At 38.8% G+C, this 10,671-nt stretch overlaps 1 protein-coding gene across 1 annotated transcript in view; it reads left to right on the plus strand.

Annotated features, from left to right (window-relative positions):
* The first annotated feature begins 7,310 nt into the window (after positions 1-7,310).
* fndc7b (fibronectin type III domain containing 7b) overlaps positions 7,311-10,671 on the plus strand; it is a 42,209-nt gene continuing 38,848 nt past the window's right edge. The window contains exons 1-4 of the mRNA XM_087180006.1: positions 7,311-7,590; positions 7,952-8,212; positions 9,229-9,498; positions 10,101-10,364. Coding sequence (XP_087036132.1) covers positions 7,311-7,590; positions 7,952-8,212; positions 9,229-9,498; positions 10,101-10,364 — 1,075 coding nt within the window. The remainder of the gene's footprint in view (positions 7,591-7,951; positions 8,213-9,228; positions 9,499-10,100; positions 10,365-10,671) is intronic.

Consider the following 10,671-nt stretch of genomic DNA (forward strand, 5'->3'; position numbering starts at 1 on the left):
CTGGTCATCCCTGGTCAAGTGGATGAAGCCCATCTGATAAATAAAGAGAACAACAACTGTTAACCAAGAATAAACATGCCTGTCTGTCGGCCATGATATAAAATGATGATGAAATAAATGTTTGAGATATTGTAAACCTGCTTTTAAATGATGTTCATGCAAAGTATCATGGCCAAGAAAAAACATTATTGTGCCCCAACAGACATGATCAAGTACTTAAATGTGAGAAAGCCATGGACAAGTGAATAACAGGAGTTCATTTTGTTTGCAGTAAATTATGGTATGGAAATGGTGAAAGTGATGAAAGCTGAAAACCTAAATTTACATGCTTTAACGATAAAGTTGTAACAGTCTAATTTTGAGTAATTGCAAATTGCTATTGGGTTAAAAAAACTACAAATAAATTCTGTAATTGATTGATTGATTCTCTAATTGGCAAAAATCTATCAGAAAAACGGTAACAGCCTGCCCCAACAGACATTTTACATTATTCATGAAAACTTCATTTTAAGAAGCATTCATTTGTGAAATGACCAAATTAAAATACATTTCATAGCTCCAGCCCTAAGTAGGAAGCCTCCCGATTATAAGTGGCAGACACTGATCTGTGCCTCCAGCTTCTTCATTGTGCTGCTGCTTGTTCTCTGGATGAATTAAACATTTTGGAATATGTGTCACTGCGATTGTGTAAACCTGATGCATATTTCTGCTAATAAAGAATTCCCAGCATTATTTATGGTTTGTTTTGTGGTTTGTTTTTAACACAGGCATAGGCACTGATAGTTTAAGTCACAGTCATTTCATTCTTCATCATAGATCAGTATTTTATTTTATTTTTTTTATTTATTTTTTTTTAAAAGAAAAGGGTTTACAAAGGAGAGCCCATGTTGTGCAATATGATGACCAGTCCTCACTGTAATTCAGCCTTTCATAACTCTATGTCTGCTCAGACATCAGACACCACAATGGGATGGCATGTCCCACTATTGCCTGACATAAGCCTGCTCATGGTTATGTGAGGAAACAACCAATCAAAGATTTGAATTTATGACCTGAAACGATCCACAATAAAATCAACAAAACTGTCACAACAAAACCAAATAAACTATTGGGATATTAACAACATCCAAAATCTCCAAACCTGTGCTTAAACCTTATAGTAATACTCACTGAGGGAATCCATATGATATAATGCACACACTGCAAGAGTATGAAGCAAAGGTATTAAATAGTAGTGGGGTGTCAGTAATGCACATTGATAGGGGGGGAAACCTCACAGTTTTCAGTGTTGCTGAAGAGATGGATTCACAATGTGCATCTTTTAGAGGGAATATATAGGTTAAATGTCAGAGGTCTAAGAATGAAGCCTTGAGGGAAGACATGTTTAATGTTCATACAATCAAAGAAACCAGATGAGAAAGTTATTACAACTGTACATTACTGTTATTTCTGATGTATTGAAAATGCTAGATAGATGTTGTTTCCAACTCCTCTTGCCATTTCTTATTGAGGACCACTGCTGTCAAGAAATGTCTTGAAAATTGTAAAACGCCATCTCATGTTTGGTATTCAGAATCAAACGTGTTTTAAAGATTTTAACTAATGACAATATCTGTCCATATCCGCACACTTGGATCTTACTAGGCATCAATATGCACCTCCCACTAGTGACAAAGAAAATTGTGAGTTTTGTGTTTAGACTGCAGTTTATCACCAGAGCTCATGACAATATAGAAACACTCAGCACTTGACTTTATATTAAGCTAATTGCACTCGTGACAATTAAAACGTGTCAATCTGTTTCACAGTTCTTATTTAAAGGACCAGTGTATTGGATTAAGTGGCATCTAGTGGGGAGGTTGCAGACTACAACTGAATACCCCTCTCCTCATCCTTCCCTGTCCAAGCATGTAGGAGAACCCATGGTGGCCTTGAGGTAACGTCAAAATGTAAAAGGACACTCCAGAGCCAGTGATTGGTTTGTCCAGTCTGGGCAACTGTGCAAACATGGCGTAGCAAAATGGCGGGCTCCATAGAAGAGGACCCACTCCCTGTGTAGACATGAAGGGCTCATTCTAAGCTAAGGAAAACACAAGGATTCTTAGGTTTAGGTGATTATACACTAATGAAAACATAATTATGAATATTATATTCCATTTTTGCCTAAATCCTACACACTGGTCCTTTAAAACCCAAACAGCCACCACCTTCACAGGGAACCAATCCCAGACACATCTGCCACCCTGCCCCTTTGTCACAACAGGTTTCAGTTGGCTTAAGTCCCTAGAAACACAAAAGGCATGGTTCTGGTATTATCCTGAGTGAACTGCAAACAGTATAGGTTATCAATAATGATACTGTGGCGGCTCTCAGTGGGGAATTGTTGCCATTCACACTAATACATGGAGCATGACTCAGCCAAAGAGAAGGCATCTTGGAGACCTCTCCACCCAAACCTGGAGGTCTTGTAGCAGCTTACATGACATACCACCACCAAGTGAGATTGTTTATGTAACATTTCTTGCCATAATTTCAGACATATTACTGTCTGAAATAAACATGTATATACACATGAATGCCATTCCCTTTATTGGATTTCTTTTTTTTATTGTGTGAAGTCTCTGCTTCCTGGGAAAAAAGATTTTACACGATGATAGGAAATGGTTTTGAACAACAACAAACAAAAAAAAGATACAAAGATTCAATTCAAACCACACTCATTGACAGATGAACTTTTTTGGATGTTTTTTAACCTGCTTTTGAAAAGTTCCTGTCTCCTGAGGGTTTATTGAAGTTATCTGACCTGATCTCATGCCAATATGTTGAAAGATATTTTGTCACAGTATAATGAGTAATCCGAGCAGATGCCTCTCACATTCAAGTGGTTTTTTTTTTCTTTTTCTTTTTTTTGGTGGTGTGAAAATGTCAGTATTTCTTATGAAAGTTACTTTAGAGAAAACTGTATTTTTGAGTTTCATTTCAAACATTACGATCACAATGGAAAACCGTTTAAGGCAAGGCTCAGATGCTTAAGGGGGTGATCCCATTGCAGGTAATTTATTTAATTTACCCGCACGGTGTCAGGAGTAAATTCTGGTAGCACGACAACCCCCCCACGACTTTTCACAGACTTTTGTTTTGTCTTTCAGTCTCTTTAAATCTCTAAATTTATTCCCTGAATAAAGAAAATTTTCAGAAAGGCTCTTCAGTCTATCAGCATCAAAACAGACAGTGACAGACAATCATGGGTACATGTGCCAGATTTTCCAAGTAGTTGATGACTAAACAGCAAATATGTTCCTGTGCCCTGTCTTACAGTGTTAAGATATCCAATAATAAGTCTTCAGTCTGCACTTACACAGCTTAATTCTTCTAAATTTCCACCAGATTTTCATTGAAATCTGTTCTGGTTTTTGACTAAACAAACATAACCACTTTGATGAAGGTACTGTATCTACACTTAGATCTCACTTTGTTGCACAAAGCATCACCCAATTTCTCATTCAGTCCACTCAGTTGTCTGGAAACTCCAGTGTTACTGTGTTTACAGTGGAAAAGTGACACTCCCTATCCCATTTGTGCCACAAAGCATTAAAGCATGCTGTGTTACATCATAGTGTGAAAACGTTTTAGACTATATTAGTAAAGTAAATATGCTTTCAAAAATAATGCCATTTTTATTTCTCAGTTAACTTAAACAATGTTTGGCGTAACCAAGTTTCATTGTCATGCTGCAGAATAAATTTGCAATCATTTGCGTGATGGATAAAAATCAAAACTTCTAATGTGCCTAAAACTTTTTCACAGCACTGTAAATGAAAGAAAACCTAGTGGTACACATTGTAAAGGCCACTGACATACCAAATATGCCACCTTTTAAAGACAACCTGCCCACACACATCAACAACTCTTCAGAAAGATGACTGACCCACTGGCTTCAATCGCAAAGGCCCCACTTCACACCGACATGTACTCAGTTAGTCAGTGGCAAAAGCAAATTTAACCCACTTGAAGAATGAAGACCTACAGTGCTTACTTTGAATGTACTGTTCATCTAGACTCAGTGGCACCTTCACTGCATCATGAAGTCTGTCTTTTTCATCCTCAGGATCACTTTCAGGTTCTCCCAATGCATTGTATGTGTGATTGAGCACATGGCCTCGCCACTTCTTTGTGTGTTTCCATGTATTTTTTTTAATAACACTTTAGATGAGTCAGCAGCAAAACAAAAAACAACCTTATTATCTTGTCATGTAATTTTAGGAAGAGTTGCAGACAGCTCTAAATGACTTGAGAGATTTCTGGGAAGTTGCATCACAAGTGGTTCAATACCTTTGACCTATAACAGTATCCACTTCAGGACAATATTACAGCTGCATAAAATACAATGAAATATCAAGGTGTTCACATCACTTGTCCTTATTCAACATGTTTCAAAATTGCTATTGTTTAAGTGGGGGAGCTTAAGTTTCCTGCCAGGATTACGGCCCGTATCCCCTTTCATGTTGACTTCCTTTTTTTTCTAATACACGATGAGGAACTAGGAGGTGATACCCTTTTATTCTACTGTGATAAAAGATCCCTTTCAGCCCAGCATGTAGCCTACATAATGCCAGCTTAGGGATTTGTCTATCTAGGAGGAAATTCATTCATTTTACCAAACACCTTCAAACCTTCGAAGGCTAACAGTTTAAATAAGACCCAACTTAGTAACAGTTATAGCCCTGATGTGTTTTGTAAGTACAGCCCATTAAAATGAAGCCCCAAGTCCCAATTCCCAAGATTGCATTCTTAACTTTGGTTTCAGTGGCACTTGTCTCTTTTGCTTCGGCGGCCCCTCCCAAGCCTTTATCTCTTTGGCTCAGGTCAGTCACTGCGTTCTCATGTATTGTTACAGGGATTAAAAAAAAAAAAAAAAAACAGTTAACACAGAAACATGTCCATGTGTGGAGTCGCAGCTTGCCTTCAGAGGTCTGATATTTACAGCAACTCATATGGGGAGGAGGGTGGAAAGAGACAGAAATAAAATGTGGACCACGGACTAGAGAGAAATCAACAAGCTCAAATAGACAGAAAGAAAACAAATGGATGATATATGTAATGCATAGACAGTTTTTTATGCAACTCCCTCTTGTGGTAGTTGTTGTGTTAGTAGGTCAGTAAAGTCACTTACATGAACACTGTGGCCTCTGGATACAAAAGTAATGACATATTCCGGCGATAAGATCAAAGTTGGTCAGACACCTGTGATCAGTTTCAATAGAATAAAATTTTTTAAAGTGGATCATCTCGTACCTTTTCCCTTGAGTCCTTTGTTATTGTCACCAGTGTTACATTTATTGACCTGTAAAGCTCAACAAAGTGCAGTTCACAGCTCAGTGATAGGATTTAAATCTGGAAAAAATCTGTCACATTTTGAACAAGTTTTTCCATTTCCTCTGTGAGGGTCTAAAGTTTGATGGTTATTGTCTTTATATCCTATTTCAATAAATTCAACACCAAAAATTTTGACCTAACATGACCTTATTGTTGATATATGAACCAAAATGCTACAGCAATATTTACAGATAAAAATGAAAGTTTAGAACAGCAGACCGCAACTGCATAAATGTGTTTTCCATTATAAATTCTAAATATTTTTGTTGTGTTGTATGATGATAATACATAAACTTTTGTTAAGTGTTGAGTTCATTAGAAATATAAGTTAAAAAACAAAAGTCCACTTTCCAAAACTTTGAGCAAAAAGCAAACTCCATCTGCTGATGAAAGTTGAAAGCTCGGGAAATAGGCGGAAAGTGAACTAGGAGTTAAGATTTCTTTGTCGAGTCAACTTTGATGATTGGGAAAATTGTCTTCACTTCCTCCTAATTTAGGATAATACAGACTCTAATGCCGAACTGTAGGTGAAAAAATAATGAGAGGAACTTCAAAATCAACCATTTTTTGCCTTTAAAAATGTTTTTCTTTTCTTCTGACCTTATTAAACACAATGTGTGAAACTATCAAAGTGAGATGAGACAGAAATGACCATTAAACACTAATATTACACAAAATAAGATGATATTTTATATTTATATGGTTATATGGGTTGCACATGGACATAAGCAAACATATACACAGTGTTATGGACAAACTGACAAACTATTAGAAACTACAGTAACAGAAATTGAAATTGAGATTACTGACACACATACACAGTGTGCACAGTATGTGTCCTCTGGATTCGGGGAGCATATAATAAAAGAATATAGGCTACAGTCATATACCATGTTTAAATCTCTGAGAGCCCAAATGGAATTAATGCATAATTTTCTGTAGTGGATGTTGAATCGCATCAGTTCGTCAGCAATTCTGATAAAATTGGATTCATGAAGTTTTAAGTTTATAAACAATGTCAGAGTAAATTTAGTCTAAATTCTTTTTTGAAATGTTGTGTAATGTGTCTGAGACCAGAGTATGTAGAACAAACAGGCAGACTGACCAGTTATGAGACAAAACTGCTTTGATGGAGATGGAGACAGATGCATGACAGCCAGTGTGTGTGAGAGAGAGGGGGAGGGGTGGGCAGAGAGAGAGAGAGAGAGAGAGAGAGAGAGAGAGAGAGAGAGAGAGAGACCTCATTTTCATGTCACCACAGGTAAATTCACCAAACTCTCCTCCATCCATCCCGCCCTCCATCCCTCCCTCCTGTTGTGTTCTCAGGGCAGCTCTGACTGCCCAGGGCTGTTGGTGGGACAGCCTGTCCCCATTTGGGGAATACTGATTGGTTCCCACACACGCTGGGCTAAAGCTCAAAAGAATCCAGAACACCTTTTGTATTTGACTCCCTTGTATACTAAACTAAATGTAACCCTGCATGCAGTCAATGTCAAAGATGGGATTGTTGGGAGCCATAAGTTTTTCTTTAGCATTGGTATCGCTAACTCAGGTAAAGATCATTTTTTTTAACACATGTGAAACTGATTGGATGTGATGCAGTATGAAAATATTTGCTGATTATGTTATTTTTGTTATTTACAGATACCTAATAGTGCAGAGGGTAAGTAAACCAAGAAATTTAGTTGAATTATTATTTTAGGCCTCATGTGGGTCTGCATAGGCTGGATTTATTTTGAATAAATAATTATTATGTTATCAATATGTACAAATCAGAATGGATCACTGAACCTAAAGAAATCTCACTAAGTGGAAGTTACTGTGTAATTAAGATATTCTTAAATAGATTTTTCTTCCAGTTGTAATGTTAACTGTTCAGTTACCTTCAATGACAAAGTGTCTTCACTCAAACCAAAGCTCCAGTTTTCAGCGCCATGTCTCCATCTCTCACAGGGTGCAAACTCCTGTCAGCCACCCCCTCAGGCTCCTCGTCGATTCTGGTAAAATGGGAAAAACACGATAAGGCAACAAGCTATTTTTTGGACCTTCGGGTGAAAAACAATACAAATTTTGCACCGGTTGTGGTGACCCTGCCATCGACCGCGCGAGAGAGGAATGTCCAGGGTCTGAGACCGGGGACCGAGTATACTGTGACTCTCAAAGTCTTCCAGTTCTACTTTGTGGTGTGTATGGATACAGCTGTGGCGACTACAGGTAAAGAAGACAGTTAACACAATATTGACATGAAGTTATTGTGACATCTCTCAAAACGTGGTAGTGGTTTGGATTGTCGTTATTTTGGTTGAGCAGTTTCATCATGCCATTCGCCTTCAGGGGTCAAAGTGCGACAGACATTTGTATATATATTTATATATATATAGACACAGAACATTAATATTTAAAAGAAAAGCTCCCAAAACAGTTATTTGATCAGCCACGTTTTCATGATGTTACCTTATGAAATTATAGTCCATTCAGACTGCGCCTTTACGCGCAAAACGCGCCATTACGCATTGACGCAGCGCAGCTTTGTAGCATCCTAAACGATGCTTTCTCCCCTGCTCTTTCCTCTCAGTCCCCGACACAGCGCAGATAGAATTTGGCCGGGCACTGTCCAGTTCTTCAATCCTTGTAGAATGGACTACGGTACCCTCGGCGGACTACTACCACCTGATGGTGCGCTCTCAGGCCACCGGACAAACGTTCAATTTCACCTACACCAACACCAGCGTTATAGTGAGGAACCTGCAGCCCGCTACCAACTACGACTGCTACGTCTACACAGTGAACCAGGCCGGCGCGGGAAGAGGAAGCAAAGTGAGGACCATGACGACCTGTGAGTGAACACTTTCAGTCGGGATGGGGGGGTGTACAACTGCTTTATGTAAATGATTTTTCTTGAGTCAATTTATTGCTGAAAAGGCTACATGAAGTCAAGTAACCAAATCAAGAGGAAGAAAGTTTGTACATTTTATGTTGTATCGTCAATGACTATACTTAAATTACATGTATCCATATGACAACAAATTCCCATTGAAATGATATATACCTACAGTACATTAGATAACAGAAATTGATTTAGATTACTACTCTTACTGGTTTAAAATGCTCCTCAATAGGTAGGTCTTGATTTCAGGGGGGTTGGCCTGATATGTTGTCATTGGGGTATAAAACACTTTACACTTTGTGACTCTGTTTCTTACTCTAGGAAAGTTACACCGTTCACATTTATTAAAGGGCCAGTTCACACAAATCATCCAAAATCCTTTGCCTCTATAGGGGTATCCGAGGTTTGGATTTACTTGTCCTGGTTTTGACATATCTGGCTCTCTGATATCAGAATTTTCTATCATCCCAACATAGATGGATATAGATGTGTGTGGAATTAAGTGGTGCTCAAAACTGATAAAATTATATTTTATATACATAAACTCAACAGTAACATATCCAATGTGTGTTAAACATTTACAATTTTCCTTGTCACTCTCAATAACATAGACTTCGCTGTGTGGACAGTTTTAATTGGAACTACCTTCTTCAGGGGAAATAATTCCTTAAAATACTTTACTGCAGTGAGGTGTGTGGATTATCAGTAATGGGAACATTGCCTCTGGCAGACATGTTATTATTCATTAAAGCTTTCTCAAATCCCCCAGCACATAAAACCAAAACTGTCATCCCATTTCTAGACACTTTCAGGGGGATGCATTTTATGATTTGGTTGAATTGATCCTTTAACAAACTGCTTGACTGAGATGCTTTTTTCAGTGTTTCATTACAGTAATTAAATTATTATCATTGTAATATTGTATGATATTTCCTTCTTAACTAAGTGCTTATATCTGCTTTCAGTGGTACAGCCTCCGGTGAACATTACAGCTGTACAGACTGGCCGGAGCACAGCCAGGGTGATGTGGCAGCCAGTGGAGGACGTCCTCATGTACAGAGTTGTTATCCAGAACCTTGACGAACCCACCAGCAGTCCGTCAGTGTATAACGTCACAGACATCGTGCTGGATGTTCACGGCATCCTCCCGTGTTCCACCTATCTGGTATCAGTGTCCTCATTCAACAAGTTCCTTTTCCCGAGCGAGCCCACAGACTACACATACTCCACCAACAGTGAGTCGGCAGAGCCAAACCAATATCAATAACTTTGTGATTAGGATCTAGGTCAGCTATTCTCTCTGAGGCGTTCCTTTCAGACATGCAGAATATGATCCTCAGGGGGAAAAGGGTTCAGATACCCTGACAACCTACTTGTTGTTGAGGCTGTCACGTAAACATAAACCTGAGAAAAAACAGAAATCAAAGGTGCTTTCGGGTCTTTTTACAGTATATTAATTATGAGATATTTGACCTGGATCTGTTCTCACTTTATCACAGCATTTATATTGTCCATTAGCCCCAATCAGAGATAATGTGATACTTCTAAACAGAGCAATGTCAAGTGGGTGAGTTGAAAAACAACATCCAATCACCAACCAACAACTGAATACGTACAAAGTTAGTCTGAGGAAATTTCCATCGCTGCCCCAAAAGTATAGTCTGTAATTGTCCCCTCTATTTAGCCTAAAAGATGGTAAATGTATCCCATGTGACTCCCGTCTAGAATCCTTTCGATCGAGAGTATAAATTGCCTGTCCTCTACATCCTGCCTTTGTAACTGTCATGTACACTGAGCTGAAAAAAAGGATACTCTTAATGCACTGTGTTACTTGCAGAGCTGACATCAGTTTCATCAGTATCGGTGGACTACACCTGCACCAATAACTCTGCCACGGTGCGTTGGACGGCTGTGTTCGGGGCCGACTCCTACAAGGCCACGGCGATGAGCGAAAATGGCACACAGCTGATGTGCACGAGCCAGAGCACCAGCTGTGCGATCACCGGACTGAGCTGTGGTCAGAAATATGTGGTCCACGTGACTCCCATATCAGAGAACTGCAAGAACATCATGAACAAGACCTCGGCCACTTTTCAGACGGGTAAGACAAAATTATCACAAAAAGCCAAAAAAAACAAAAAAAACAAAAACAGGATCACTACATTTATCAGGAGACGTGTCAGATATAAACATGTATAAACACACACACACACACACACACACATAAAAGAAGAAACACAAACACACTGTGTGTCCATTTTGACCAAGCTTGTTCAATAGAGACAATGTGACCCTCTGATGACCAGCCAACTCAGCCTTTGATGTACAGTAGGCCTTTCTTCATAAAGAACTGGATGCTTTTTCCTTCAGTGACTCAGCAGGATCTGTTTAGCTGACTCTCTTTAAGT

The sequence above is a fragment of the Seriola lalandi genome, unplaced genomic scaffold (assembly GCF_002814215.2).
Source record: "Seriola lalandi dorsalis isolate HSWRI2012SDOR001 ecotype SW California unplaced genomic scaffold, Sedor1 jcf7180002054885, whole genome shotgun sequence".
Classification (NCBI taxonomy): Eukaryota; Metazoa; Chordata; class Actinopteri; order Carangiformes; family Carangidae; genus Seriola; species Seriola lalandi.